A 16,246-nucleotide genomic window follows, 5' to 3' on the forward strand; every position below is an offset into this window, starting at 1 on the left:
AGGGTAACAACCTTACCATACTGAGCATATTCCCCAAATCTAAACAGTCAGGATAAGAACATTCAGGAAAAAAATATGATGAATAATTATGGCAGGGTCTTAACTGGGCACAGCTTCACATTTGCTCAGTCGGGTAACATCAGTCTTGATACCATTTTCAGGTACCTGGGGCAGACCTTACTTGCACAAATGAAGGTGACAGACAGGCACAGCAATGGTTTGCCTGAGGACAGTGATGGTTTGGTGAAGGAGCTACCAGGAAAAGGACTGGACGCAAGTAAGCATGAAGTTCCAGCACCCAGGGTTACCCCCCAGAGACTGTGAGGGAAGGGGAAGAACAGCATTTAGCTGGTTAAATTAAGACAGAAAAAAAAAATTTTGCTCATGCACATACACATTAAATTCTGGGAGAAATCCTAAGTAGTGGCATGCTTAACATAACTGTCAGGTGGTTTGGAAGAGCTAAATGGGAAAAAAAATAAAAAAGAAAAAAGAAAAAAGAAAAAAAAAAAAAGCATGAAGGATGAAGGTCTAGAGGCCTGCTGTTAGCAGAAATCAAAAAATCAAATCAAGCTGAATAGACCCACAGAGAGCCAAAGCTGCTATTATTTTTATAGATGATCATATCATTTGCACAAATATCTGATGATTATAATAGAGTAAATGCTATTTTTAATAAGAAAAAAAGTTCACTTTATCACTGAATTTTCTATGGCAATAGAAACGGCGGGTCTTCAGTGATGAAACTGGTTGCTGCTCACCACCCATAACACAAAGAGATCAAGAATGATAAAGATAAGACAAATTCAAACTAGGAACTACGAAAAGAGAACCACGCTACCTAAAAGACTGAGAAGTCCAAAACAAACATCATTGTAAAACAGAAATGAATACTCCTTCTGAGAGGGAGGAATGTGTCCATGCAGCTGCAGGAATAACAATCCTCAATGATGAATCCAGAAACTGAAGTCCAGAAATAACCTTCCTCTCATTTAAGAACTGTCTGATTTATTACCTGTTAACATTTAATTTTTTTTTAACATGTATGAGAACTTTCCTATGGATAATTAATATTAAAATACTTTTGACAAGAAACCATGTGAAAATGATGTTTAAATAAATTGGGAATTAATCAGACTGTTGAAATCCACATGGTTGCTGACATCTTCAAGGGACTCCAATAGGTTTGTTAATAGACTTCAATTTATAATAAAAAAAAAAAAAAAAAAAAAAAAAATGCTTTATTTTCTCAGGTACCTGATTTATTCAGGTACCCATTAATTTTACCCATTTTTTGCTGTAGTTTCTAGAAAAAAATGAAAAAAACAAACAAACAAACTGATAACTGACCACTGGTTAATTGCATACTAAAAACAAATCAAACAGACATAATTTATCAGACAATGTATTGTGTATCTATGTAAATTATATGAATACGTAATCACTTAACTTTTAACTATTACACTGCGAAAATCCTAATATTTGTTTTTCAGCAAATGATATAAAAAACAGACTTCCCAGACTGCTGACCCTGAAATTCTGACTTTATTCATGTCTGTTCATAAAATGGACCCTTGCCACAGTGGGAGCAGGATTATGTCTGTGCAGTAGTAGCCCTCTTCTGCATCATGCACTGATCTGCTTTAAATGACACAAGCTCTACCTGCTTGTTTCATGTTGCTGCACATGCAACACATCTGCTATGCCATCACATTATTCATGCTGGGAAGGAAAACCAAGAGCACACCACAGGGGAAACCATGGCCACACCACCAGCTACTTGGTCCTACTGTGACAATTAAAACTACAACTTGCAGCTACAGGTTTCTCTCAGCCATCTGTTCTTTTAAGGATAAATATGCATTATATCTTTTAAGGATAAATATGTACATTCAAATCTGTGGGATAAGGCTAGAGGTTTTCTTTGTTTTTGTTTTTGTTTTGCTTGTGTTTTTTTGTTTGTTTGTTTCTTTTCTTTTTGCCTTTTTTTTTTTTTTTTGAGGGGGTGGGGAGTCATTCATCATTTCTATTTTTGCTAACATGAAATTAGCAAATTTCAGTGTCTCTTGTTTTTAACTATATAGACAAACTACATGATACATTGTAAGGCTGGCTTAAAAATCACCATTCTCTCCATGCTTGTTATGGACATTCATCCCTGCATCTGCGGTGAATTTCATCATTGCCAAAATCATGATGATGTAGATTTCTGTGACTTCGCTGAAAACAGAAACACTGATATGATCCTGTTGATATATAAAATACCTTGGAAGGTATTCTTCCCTTCTAAGGGAAGGGAAGGGAAGGGAAGGGAAGGGAAGGGAAGGGAAGGGAAGGGAAGGGAAGGGAAGGGAAGGGAAGGGAAGGGAAGGGAAGGGAAGGGAAGGGAAGGGAAGGGAAGGGAAGGGAAGGGAAGGGAAGGGAAGGGAAGGGAAGGTGATAGGGATAGAGATAAACAGGTGGGAAGGTTTTGTAACTCAAGCAGTTTTTGCATCTATTTTTTAACATGCTATTAGCACTATTGATTATCCATCAATAGTGCTAATAATCAATAGTGCTAGTATGTTAATAATTGATTAGCGATGGTACTAATAACACTAATGGCAAACTATGATGAAAATAAGAAACTGAGGACCTAGGGTTGGGAAATTCTTAAACTGGAGCCTTCATTGAAGTGCATCCTTTTCTGCAGCAAATAAAATATAATAAATCAAATAAAATATTACTGTACCAAACATCTACAATTGATTTCCTCATTTCTGAAAAGCACAATAGTCACAGTTTGACTAAGCACAGAAGTGTCTATAGAAATCAAGATCCACGAAACCTACCACAAGATAAGTTAGCCTTAGCTGCCAGGAAGCAGAAAAGAGTTTGGAATAAAACAAATATGTGTACACTTTGAAGTGAATCAGTTATGACTGATGTGCTTTGTTATGGGAAGCTCTGCTGCTTCCTTGGCCTGTGCTACTGATGAAAAATTGCTATTATGGAACACGCTCTCATCAAGAGCACAAAAAGAGCTAAATAACAGCTAGTTTAATGAGAAGTAAACACATTTGGGATTTATATCATAATTACTTTTCCTTGTTATCATGTTAATTGACACAGACAGAGACAACATTTTCTTAACCATTTAAATTACATTACATGCATGCAAGTAATGCAGAATTGTTATCAAGGTTATAAAGTATTAGCCACTGTAACTTCCAGGTACCAGTATCTTCAGTACTCTCCATGTTGATGCCAGACCAACTTCTTGTAAGCTGTTCCAAATGAGACCTCAGTAATGCCAATCTTGTGCACTTCTCATGACTGACAGGTTAAAATTACAACAAGTATGCCCGTGCAACCTTACTCTTCCTAGACTATGGTATTCTGCTCTTTTATATATACATATATTTACTCTCTTATTCTTAGTATATATAATTTCTGATCCTAAATGTTCTTTAAGACATTTGAAGAAATTTACACATTGGGAACGGTCAGGAATTTTAATGAAGTACCCATATTACCTATAACTGAATTTCACATCATGGGAAAGTTGCATATTTTACTTTTACTGTATGTGATTAGACAGAGGTACAGTCCAGAGAGAATTTAGAGTCAAGAAAGGTATGAAAATATCACTCTTGGTTTTGGATTTTCTTCCATTGAAATTATTATTTTTTTAATCATAAATTTGACAGAGACATGTTCTATAACACATGCAACATCTCCAGATTATTTTTTCTAATTTTATTTTTTGCTCTCATAATTTCTGCCAGAGGATCTATATCCTGCAACATCTGAAAGTGGACTGTACAAAAAATATATACAACTGAGAATACTGTTCCACTATAGCAAGGGCAACAGAAGGAACTGGCTTCTTCCACTTCTGCTTACAGTGATTCGGTAAGTATAGGCAAAGAAAAAAATTACACAACACGAACAATTAATAAGTACACAAAGTACACAAGTGTGTTTATTACATTTTTGCAAGCACTTTGTTCTACATTTCAAAAACGCCACCATCAAGCTGTTGGCACATTTATGTACAAAACAGATTAATTGTAATGCCTGCTACAAAGCATTCTTTGTGAAAATACAAACTCTAATACCAGAGAAGAGCCAAAAGCATTAACATCATTACATGAATTTAAAAGACATAGTTTTAAAAATCAGCACAAACGTTTTAAGACACAAAACTGAAACACTACAATATAGAATCCAAAAGAGAGGTTCCTAATATTTTTTGCAGAACTGTAATACTGGTACTGCACATTATCAGAAAACTGTTGACCCCAGTTGACAAAAAAAAAAAAAAAAAGAAAAAAAAAGAAGAAATATATAATAAAAAAAAGAAAAAAAAATCAATCAACTAATACTACTTATTGCATTATCATGCCACAAATAACTATAGTATTACCCTCCACTTACTACAAGAATTGTTAAAAATTACTGATGATGCATGACTAGTAATAGTACAAAGAAGAGTTTTACTCAAGAAATTTTATTAGAAATGCACTTACACTGAGAGAGAATTCACAATGGTCCAATAAGTGCACAAAACTACCTAAGATTTTTAACACTGACAAAAATGTCTTGTCAGGCTACATCACTTTAAAAGACACTTTACAGCATTCTTGTAGCATTAGAAATAGGCCAAAAAATAAAAAAAAATAATAAAAAAAAAATCCACCAAATTTGGTCCAATAATACAGATTTTGTTTAAATAGGGGTTTTTGTTTCGTTTTTGATACAGGTAATTCTTTCAAATTAAGATGACCTATCTTTCTGATACCATTTTCCTATCAAAATAAATGTTCAAATATATTACTACACTTTCAAATAATAAGCTCTGTAGTGGTCTTTCACCTTACTTTAACATAATACAGGTAAACAAATATGTGTAGGAAAGCTAGAAGCCAAGCTGTAACATTTATGGAAGTATTCTTTAATATATCTTGTACAGTTCAGACAGGTGCAATCCATTTAAATTTTTAAAGCAGGTAAAAAGACTTCTGACTCCTACGGTCACTGTATTTTTGATATATTACTTTCATAAATGTAGCTAAGCAGTAATTTCTCACATCATCACATGAACAGCTCCAATTTAGCATAACCATCATTGAATTAATTAAAGAGAGATCATTCTGTAAAAAACTATGGATAACTATATCACTTAATTAACAATTGTCTATATAACATAACTCTTTAACAGGTAACCGTGGTATTGAATTCCTTCAAAAGGCAAGTGGCCATGCATTGTTAGCACCACGGTCTGCATGCTCACAATACAAACAGGAATTATCACCCATGGAACTTGGAACAAGAGAATATTCTTTAAAAACATCAATAATAATACCATGTTAACAAAGATAAGAAGCACTTTTTTCTTTTTTTTTTCTTTTTTTTTGTCTTTTTCCTTTTTTTTTCAATTTTTTACCCACTATTACAAATTTAGAAATTGCACCTTTGATTGTTTAAAACTTTCTTAGGACCTTCATTCACGTTGATCAGGGTCCACCTGGCAAGATTTCCAAATATAAAGGAAAGTCATTAGTGTTTTCTTTATATATTGTACATCATGTACAATGGTCCCTTTGAAGTATACCTGTAGTTAAAGTAGTTATTGAACTCAAAACTAAAAAGTATAAAAAGCTATCTTTTTTTTTTTCAAAAACATATAAGAAACAATGCAAAAGGTGTTATGCATAACACATACAAAGTGATTAAAAAAATCAAACACATATTTGTATTTGACAGTAGTTTAGTATCCTTCATCTAGCAGTACTAATTAGCTTAAAAGGATTCAGGAAAGGCTATTTAGGAGCTCTGTGGTAGAGAATGGTCACACAAAGTAAGAACTAATTAAGAAACCAAGTGCTAGACAACCAAGAATTGTATATGGGTGATATGTCACCCAGACTATCTTTTGTGAGAAGCACTTTCAATTGTTTTTAAAATGGTTGAATGACCTTTAGTTAAACAACAAAGCATTCACATGTTAGAAAGTAAGAGAATGTTTCTTTTATGTGTAAGCATTGAGCCTCTCTTTAGAGCGAGTAGAATGAATATCATGAAGCTCTTGCTCTTCCTTTGACTTAATATCCTCATATTTTTGCATTCTGCAAGCATCTTTCACATAGGCCCAGTTGGCAGACAAGACCATGAGATAATGGACCTGTAAGAAAGGTAACATGGAGTTAGGCACCAACAAACTTAGTCAGAATACATGTTCATGCTTCAAAAACTAGAGGATCGAGTTTGGGATTTTATCAGAAGGGAGGCATTGCTAAGTCAAGACCTACTAGTACAGCAATATGACACAAAGTTCAACCCTGAGGTTTGTTAATCTTAGCTCATTTAATCAATGCTCAAATAATCAATGCTCAAATAATCAATGTTAATTACTTAGCTCATAGCTGAGTTACTGTTAGTGTGACTAGCAGTTGGTAGCAATGAGTGTAAAAATTTAAAAGAATTGAAATTCAACAAATTTCACCAACTTAGTAAGTCTGTAAATCTATGTGGAAAAATGCATTCTGGTAATTTCTTTCAGAGCTTTACCTACTTAATTACTATTTGTTAAAGCAGTTGCTTAAGACTGAAACTTGCCATAGATACCCTGCAGCCTTATGACTACATAACCAATATAATTATGGAGATATCTGCATTTTTCTTAAAGTTAGCATTGCCTTTCCATTTAGCCACAATTTCTTTCTTCCACCTATAGCTCTAGTTATTTCATCAACCTTTATTTATTTATGTATTTATTTATTTTTACGGGGAGTTTTCCAAGTGTTCCATCCAAAAACTAAATACAAAAAGATCTGAAAAGAAAGGGAAAACTTCCCCTTCTTATAGTGGGTATTGGAGATTGGATCTGACTTGCTTGCAGCCATCACAAATCACTAGATGAGCTACAATGATATATTCACGAAAATCTTGGTTTATTTATACTAGCAAACAGGGAGGACAGGATGTCTATGAATACTTTTCAGGATTAAACACCAGTTAAAGGATATTGGCAATTATGTCACATCAATAAATGTTTTCACTCAGCTTTGAGTAAATTTAATCTGAGAGTTAGTGAAAGGTGTTTTAGCAGTAGAAAAACTACATTGTGCTCTTGTTTTCCATTACAAATAGAGGATGTAAAATAGCCAATTCCTTTTGAGATGGAGCTTAGTTGTTTTAAAAATCACACAGTATGGATGTCAGAGCTTAATGACCTGATGATGTCCAGTCTTTTGAACAGTGGCAATTAATAAACAAATGAGTGAAAAATTCTAACACAAAGTCACTAAAAAGGCTGAAGCTGTGGTCTCCAAGGAACTGCTGCCAAAAATACTTTTTTTGATGTTTCTCCTTCAGAAGCTATCTGCATTCAGTCCCTTTTGTAGTTTTCTTAGTCTTCACAGCTGTGGCTGTCTACAGTTTAAATCTACAGTTTAAATCTACTCCAGCTATCTGTTTGAGCAGCAAGCTGCTCTCCTGTTCTTCATTTGACACCTATCTGAGGAAAATGATCTGAGTTGCAGTGTCATAAAATAGAAACAACTGTTCAGAGAATCTGTCCTCTAGGGAAAAAAAAAAAAAAAAAAAAAAAAGAAAAAAAAAAGGTACACATATCAGTATTTCTGTGTATCCTTCAAAGCTTCTTAATATCTATAGAACAATACAAGCAGCAAAACGTGACAATAGTGCAAGTGCTGGAGATGGTAGTGTACGCTGTATTTCTGGTCATCATTTAGTGCACAGGAAAAAGAAATGCTTTGTATCAAGCTAAACTATTGAACTATTGCAAAAGTTATCACCATGACTAGTATCTGGGTTCTAAATCAAACGAGAGACACTGTTGTCAAATCCCCATTAAGATGAATGAAGTCCTTACCTTACCCACTGCTACTTCCCCTCCTCCCTCCCCAGTAAAACTCTTGACAAAATTCCAAAACTCAAAGAAACAGGCTGGTAACCCTAATCATTTCGTATTCTCAGAGAATTACAATTTGCAACGGATGAAAACAGATGCTATTTTTTTGAGGGCAAGATTTCAACTGAAAATAAAATATGAACCTCTCAAAAATAACATCTAAGTACACAGATGAGAATTCTAGAAGTGGAGGGTATCTGAGCAGTGCACTTACATCGTCCTGACTTTTTAAAATATATAAACCAGAAAACTTTGCAGCTTAAGATTATGATGAAAACGGCATGTAGGCCCCATGTGGGGAAAAATTCTTGTAGACTCAAAATATTTGGTAATATCCCAGTATGAGTCAAATTTAAAACTAATGTCTTGTATTTTCACTTGGCATTTTTCTTAAAAAAATAAAATAAAAAAAAAAAAAAAACACAAGTACATTGAAAGTACATTGACCATTGATCAAAACTCCCATTTTGTTGGAGTTGTTGGAAACAACTATCTTAGCCTATATAATAATGACAATCTCAAATACATATTTATGATATAATTACCTATATATTAAAGAACCCCACCACTTTTTTTTTTTTTTTTTTTTTTTTTTTTTTTATTTAACACCAAGTTCCTAGATAACATTATCACACAAAGGAGGTCATCTCTAAGTGGCTGTCTAATTGCATTTCACACTTCCCTGACCTGACTAGCCTGAAGCTAGCGGGGCCCTGTCAAGGCTTATTCAAATTGAAGCAGGGCAGCTTCCACACTCTGCCTCGGGATGTTCAATTACAGACATACAAAAGACAACGCAGGGTCCTTCCATACTCTATGAAATGTTCCTGCTTAGACTTCTTCCTGAAGATAAGGTATGCTTCAACTTTTCAAATCTGTAGAATTTGCACCCAGTCTAGGAAGGGTTTGTTTGTGTTTTTCCTTTTTTTTTTTTTCCTTTTTTTTTTTTTTTTTAGGGTTGCGTTGGGTTGGCTTGGGTTTTTGTTTTGCTTTGTTTCTTCCTTTCCTCAGCAGGGCAAAAGTCTGAAGAACTTCTTTTCCCCTTACCTGCAGTTAATATCTTTCAAAAGAACACAGTTACACCTGGAGGGGAGGAACTAGCCCACTTATACATTTCCCTGCTTCTTTTTTCAGGATAATTGATCACCTCTTCAGAGAACCTCTAGAGGACATAACTAAACTCAGTTTATGTGGAATTTTAGGCAGAAGAATACTGCTCAGATACAAACTTTCCCTTCCTTGAGAAGGAAAAATGTATATGTTATAATTCAGTTTTGGTGTAGTGGTGTAGTATATCACAGGTGGGATACTTGATAGCCAAGCAACCCTTTGGGATGGCAGTTTTTACGTTTAAACAACTCTAAACCGTCTGGTTTCTATCTGGCACAACATTGAGAACAATAAAACTAATATGCATTACTTCAATGATCATTTGTGTATCCTGTTATTTCTATTCAGACACAAGTAAAAATAGTAATGTTCATAATCATACATAACCCAAATTTAGTATAGTTCAAAATCCTGACTAACTTTTCTGTGCTTAAGACTCACATATAGCACCTACAACATAAAGAACACTTTTAAGGATTTTTTCATGTCCTGCTGAAGTCTAAGAATGATAATTTTTCAAAATAAAATATTTGACATTTTCCTTCTCTGCAAAATCAAGTTTCCCCTGCCATATAATCTTGAAAGTATGAATTTTTCCATACTTCAACTAATTTATAGACCAATTCTCTTTTTGAACCTAAAATAGCATTCTCTCTTGGAGACTAAACAGGTCTCCAATTAACTGTCCAAAAAAATAAATAAATAAATAAATAAACATTCCTATACAAACCTGAGACCAAAAAGGTTTAAAGTAATAGCTATGCAAAAATTGTTACTTATAACTAAATGTCTTTGCAAATTCTAACAATTTTTTGGTTGTTTTTGCAATAAGCATTTTCTAATATGTTGTATTTTAAAAATACAGACTAATGAAAAGTATCTTGCTGATAGATGGTCTTAATGTGTATGAGCAAACTGATTTCTTTGGTAAATTTTATGACGTCTATGTCTCCAGAACTGGTGATAGAGTGAAGTATATCAATGTAATGACCAAATGTCATTTAAAAGACATAAAATGGTGATTTTACCATTTCAGTTATTCAGCAGTTTCATAGATGGTGCAGTATTACTGCTGGTTGATAACAGATACAAAATGCTTACTACTTCAGTCAGATGGGCTGTTCTTGTTTAAAGAAAATGTCTGTAAGAAATATTTTCAAGTTGCAATAAATTCACGCGCTTTCCTTTTGTAAAGGACAGGTATTTTAATTTCAATTTTCTGTTAAGAAATCTCATTAAAATTCACAGACATGGAGACTTGCTACTTTTGTGAATATATACAAAGACACTAAACTAACTTCATCAACTTAATATATTCGTGTTTATTTTTGCAATAGCACATACAGGGAAGGACTTTGTTTCTCCAGTGACTTAAATGACCTCTGCACACTTTGTTCCTTACCCTAGCCACCTGTTGACACCTTCTGCTGATTTGAGCACAGGATCTTTCTCCTTGCTATATGAGGCATTTAGGACACAAAATACATTCAGCTGCTTGTTGTGATTTAGACTGGTGGGCAGCCATTTGCTCACTCCCCTCCAGATAGAGGGGGAAGAGAACTGTGGGGAAAGGGAGGATAATAACCATGGGTTGAGGTGAGAATAGCTTAAAGAAAAAGAAATGAAAGCAATAATAATAATAATAATAATAATAATAATAATAATAATAATAATAATAATAATAATAATAATAATAATTTCATTATATATTTTATTTTTAATTAATTTTAATTTTAATTAATATTTTATTTTTTAAATATTTTTTAAAAAGAAAGAAATGATGCACAGTGCAATTTCTCACCACCTGCTGACCAATGCTCAGCCAGTCCACTGAGCAAGAGCAGCCCCCCTGCTAACATCTCCAGCTGTTATTGCTGAGCATGCCACCACATGGTGTGGGACATCACTTTGGGCAGCTGGGGCCAGCTGCCCTGGCTGCATCTCCTTCCAGTTCCTGGTGCTGGCAGGGCAGCATGATGAGCTGGAAAGGCCTTGGCTTTGTGCAAGCACTGCTGTGCAATAACTAAAACCACTAGTGTGTCATCACCACTATTTTAATCAAAAATCCAAAACACAACATCATATAAGCTACTAGGAAGGAAATTAATTCTGTCGCAGCTGAAACCAGGACACTGCCCTAAATTACTTCTTTTGAGAAATTAAACTTCCCTTAAAGAAAGGGAACCTGTTAATACCTGCTTGTCCAACTAGATTCTGAGCTCTCCCTTTTGTTTTGTCCCGTCTTTCGGCTACCATAGAGGGTGAAGCACACTGCCCAATCTATAGAAGCGGTCTTGTTTTAAAATTATGACCATTGAAAAGTAGAATGTGCTAGTCTTTACTTTGAGCGTCAAAAACAAGGTAACAAATTCATGAACAAATAAAAATACTTACAACACAGCTTCAAACATAACGAAGGGTAAAAAGACATAAATCTTGCTAAACAAGCATTTATCAGTATTTGAACTTTACTAGCATTTGAACTTTACTAGCACTTATGTCCTTAACTTATATTTCTTCTTCTTAACTTGTATTTCTGTTGAAATCATCAGTGTTATCATGCTTGCTCTGTGCAGTCACAGAATCCAATAAAAAGCATATTTGGATAGGGGTAACCCTTAAAAATATGATAATAGATGGGAGCCATCAAAATGAATTCGTAGTGGATCAGTGCTTGGTGTAGCACATCTAAGGTATTTTTGATATGGTACTGTGAGCTTTTTTAAAGCTTTATTGAAAGTATCATGTATTTGAACTTACATGGCTCAATGTACATACTAAACTTGTTTCTATTGAAGGAAGGTATATTCAGTTCGTTTTCACTGAAAATCTTTTGGTATCTGAACTGATTCAAAAATCTTATCTGAAATACATAATTGTTATCTGAACAAATTAGCATTTAATAATTACTAGTGAATAAAGTTCAAAACAATAATGCAGCACCAGAGAAATAATATTTTCTTGGACATGTTTTCATAATACTAATATATATATTACAATCATTACTATTTAGTCTTCATTTTCTTCAGCTGGAAGCAGAAAAAAAAAAAAAAAAAAACAGATTTAGGAAACTTGATGAAATTATTAGTATAAAGCACTATTACAGAATCACAGAATTATCTAGGTTGGAAGAGACCTCAAGATCATCGAGTCCAACCTCTGACATAACACTAACAAGTCCTCCACTAAACCATGACGCTAAGTTCAACATCTAAACATCTTTTAAAGACCTCCAGGGATGGTGACTCCACCACTTCCCTGGGCAGCCCATTCCAATGCCTCACAACCCTCTCAGTAAAGAAGTTCTTCCTAATATCCAACCTAAAACACCCCTGGCACAACTGTCACCAGGCACATGGGAGAATAGACCGACCCCCACCTCTCTACAGCCTCTAATGTACTTATAAAGAGTGATAAGGTTGCCCCTGAGCCTCCTTTTCTCCAGGCTGAACAAACCCAGCTCCCTCAGTCACTCCTCGTAGGACTTGTTCTCCAGATCCCTCACCAGCTTGGTCGCCCTTCTCTGGACTCTTTCAAGCACCTCCATGTCCTTCTTGTAGCGAGGGGCCCAAAACTGAACACAGTACTCGAGGTGCGGCCTCACCAGAGCCGAGTAGAGGGGGACAATCACTTCCCTAGCCCTGCTGGCCACACTGCTTCTTATGCAAGCCAGGATGCCATTGGCCTTCTTGGCCACCTGAGCACACTGCTGGCTCACATTCAGCTGACTATCCACCAATACTCCCAGGTCCTTCTCCGCCTGGCAGCTTTCCAACCACTCATCTCCCAGCCTGTAGCTCTGCTTGGGGTTATTGCGCCCCAGGTGCAGGACCCAGCACTTGGCCTTGTTGAACTTCATACAGCTGATCTCAGCCCATCGGTCCAGCCTATCCAGATCCTCCTGCAGAGCCTTCCTACCCTTGAGAAGATCAACACACGCACCTAACTTGGTGTCATCTGAGAACTTACTGAGGTGCACTCGATCCCCTCATCCAGATCATCGATAAAGATATTAAAGAGGACCAGCCCCAGTACTGAGCCCTGCGGAATGCCACTAGTGACCGGCCTCCAGCTGGATTTGACTCCATTCACCACGACTCTTTGGGCCCACCTATCCAGCCAGTTTTTAACCCAATGAAGCGTACGCCAGTCCAAACCACGAGCAGCCAGTTTCTTGAGGAGAATGCTGTGGGAAATAATGTCAAAAGCCTTGCTGAAGTCAAGGTAGACCACATCCACAGCCTTTCCCTCATCCAGCAAGTGTGTCACTTTGTCATAGAAGGAGATCAGGTTCGTCAAGCAGGACCTGCCTTTCCTAAACCCATGCTGACTGGGCCTGATCATCTGGTTGCCCTGTAAGTGCTGCATGATGACACTCAAGATAATCTGCTCCATGAGTTTCCCTGGCACTGAGGTCAAACTGACAGGCCTATAGTTTCCCAGGTCTGCCCTCCGGACCTTCTTGTAGATGGGCGTCACATTTGCTAGCCGCCATTCGACTGGGACCTCCCCCAAGAGCCAGGACCATTGATAAATGATAGAAAGAAGCTTGTCCAGCTCCTCCACGAGTTCTCTCAGTATCCTCGGGTGGATCCCATCCGGCCCCACCAACCTGCATACATCCAAGTGCCGTAGCAGGCTGCCAAACATTTCTTCATAGGTAGTGAGGGCCACATTCTGCTCCCCATCCCCTTCCACCAGGGAATGGGGATGGGGAGCATTACCCTTCAGGGTAATGTGTATCCAGAGAGCAACTGGTTTTGCTGCTAAAGACTGAGGCAAAGAAGGCATTAAGCACCTCTGCTTTCTCCTCATCTTTCGTAACTAAGTTCCCCGCTGCATCCAATAAAGGCTGGAGATTCTCCTTAGTCCTCCATTTTGCATTAATATAATTGTAAAAACATTTTTTTTGTTGTCTTTGACGGCAGTCACCAGATTGAGCTCCAGACGAGCTTTGGCCTTTCTAATTTTGTTCCTGCACTGCCCCATAACATCCTTATAGTCCTCCCGAGTGGCCTGCCCTCTTTTCCAAAGATTGTAAACCCTCTTTTTCCTTCTAAGCTCAAGCCACAACTCTCTGTTCAGCCAGGCCAGTCTTCTTCCCCGTCAGCTCATCTTTGGGCATGTGGGGACAGACCACTCCTGCACCATTAAGATTTCCTTCTTGAACAGCGCCCAGCCTTCCTGGACTCCTCTGCCCTTCAGAACCGCCTCCCAAGGGACTCTACCAACCAGTGTCCTGAACAGTTCAAAGTCGGCCCTCCAGAAGTCCAATACAGCGGATTTACTGGTCCCCTTCCTGGCTTCTCCAAGAATGGAGAACTCTACCATTTCATGGTCACTCTGCCCAAGACAGTTTCCAACTACCACATCTCCCACCAGTCCTTCTCTGTTTGTGAAGAAATAGTCTAGAAGGGCACCTCCCCTGGTAGGGAGGTGCCAGCTGTGTCAGGAAGCTATCTTCCACACTCTCCAGAAACCTCCTAGACTGCTTTCTCTGGGCTGTGTTGTGCTTCCAGGGTATATCTGGGAAGTTGAAGTCCCCCACAAGAAAAAGCACTGATGATTTCACAACTTTTGTCAGCTGCCTGTAGAACTCCTCATCAGTCTCCTCATCCTGATTTCGCAGTCTATAACAGACCCCCCACCAGGATGCTAGCCTTGTTGGCCTTCCCGCTGATCCTAACCCATAGGGACTCAACCTTATCATTCCCAGCCTCAACTTCCATGACATCAAAACTCTCTCTGATATAGAGAGCCACACCACCACCCCTTCCATGCTGCCTGTCCCTTCTGAAGAGCCTATAGCCAGGCATTGCAGCACTCCAGTCATGAGAGTGGTCCCACCACATTTCTGTGATGGCAACCAAGTCGTAGCCTGCCTGCCGCACGATGGCTTCCAGCTCCTCCTGTTTGTTACCCATGCTGCGTGCATTAGTGTAGATGCACTTCAGTTGGGCCACTGCCTTCTCTCCCAGCCTTGCCATTGTTACCCCTGGCACAGCTCTAACAAGCCTTGTTTCAGCCCCGTCCCCCTTCACACCTAGTTTAAAGTCCTCTCAATGAGCCCTGCCAGCTCCTGGCCAAGAATCAGTTTTCCCCTTAGAGATAGGGACCCGTCTGTGGCCATCAGGCTGGGTGCCAAGTAAAGCGCCCCATGGTCAAAAAAAACAAAATTTCTGTGTTGGCACCAGCCTCTGAGCCATGTCTTTATCAGGTGGGCTTTCCGTGTCCTCTCTGTACCCCTCCCTGCCACCGTAGGGATGGACGAAAACACCACCTGTAATCCCGCTCCATCCACTAACTGTCCCAGTCCCCTAACGTCCCATTTGATGGTCTTCAGGCTTCTCTTTTCAATGTCATCACTGCCAGCCTGGACTATTAAAAGAGGATAATAGTCAGAGGGGAGAACCAGGTTGGGAAGCTTTCTGGCAATGTCCCTGACCCTGGCCCCAGGGAGGCAGCAGACTTCCCTACGGGTAGGGTCAGGCCAAAAAATAGGTCCCTCTGTTCCCCTGAGAAGGGAGTCACCCACAACAATCACCCTTCTTTCTGTCCTGGTGGAGGCAGTACTGAGGTGTGGAGTTTACTTCCTCACCGTAGGCATCCTCCTGGGAAGACTTTCTACCTCTTCCTCAGCTACTGGTCTTCTCAAGTTCCAGGGCCTCAAACCTGTTGCGTAAGGGCACCTGGGAAGGTGGGGCTGGTGGGGGAGGGCATCACCTGCAATGTTGAGCAGGGACCTGTTTCCATTCTTCCTCAACTCCTAGGCTCCCTGCCTCTGCCCAACAGCAACAGGGCAGGGGGTCCACCCCCATTTGGGGTGTCTCACCTCGATACCTCTCCTTGAGGCCCTGCAGGGAGTCGCTCCACCAGTCTATCTCCCGCTCACACTCCCTGATATCCCTCAACCTCTCGACTTCCTCCTTGAGTTCTGCCACGAGGCGGACCAGGTCATCCACCTGCTCACACCTCACGCACACAGTCTCTTTGCCCCCCACAGGTGGTAGCAACAGGCTCAGGCACTCCCTGCACCCGGAGACCTGAACTGCAACAGTTTTGAGCAGGCAGTTGGTCTGGGTGTGTACAGACTTCCTGGAGAGCACACTGTGCCTGGTGTACACCACTGCAGCTGAGTTAGCAGTAGACCGCCATTAGAGGAGGTGTTCGTATGGGCGGGGGGGAGCGCTTTGCCCTTCCTGCTCACCCTGCCTGCGC

General features: G+C 38.7%; 1 protein-coding gene across 1 annotated transcript in view; it reads right to left on the reverse strand.

Moving 5' to 3' along the window:
- Positions 1-5,351: 5,351 nt before the first annotated feature.
- The window catches only part of GPM6A (glycoprotein M6A), a 109,934-nt gene continuing 99,039 nt past the window's right edge, over positions 5,352-16,246 (reverse strand). The window contains exon 7 of the mRNA XM_084516593.1: positions 5,352-6,166. Coding sequence (XP_084372719.1) covers positions 6,014-6,166 — 153 coding nt within the window. The 3' untranslated portion in view covers positions 5,352-6,013. The remainder of the gene's footprint in view (positions 6,167-16,246) is intronic.

Source organism: Aythya ferina (genome assembly GCF_964211825.1).
Source record: "Aythya ferina genome assembly, chromosome: 4".
NCBI lineage: Eukaryota > Metazoa > Chordata > Aves > Anseriformes > Anatidae > Aythya > Aythya ferina.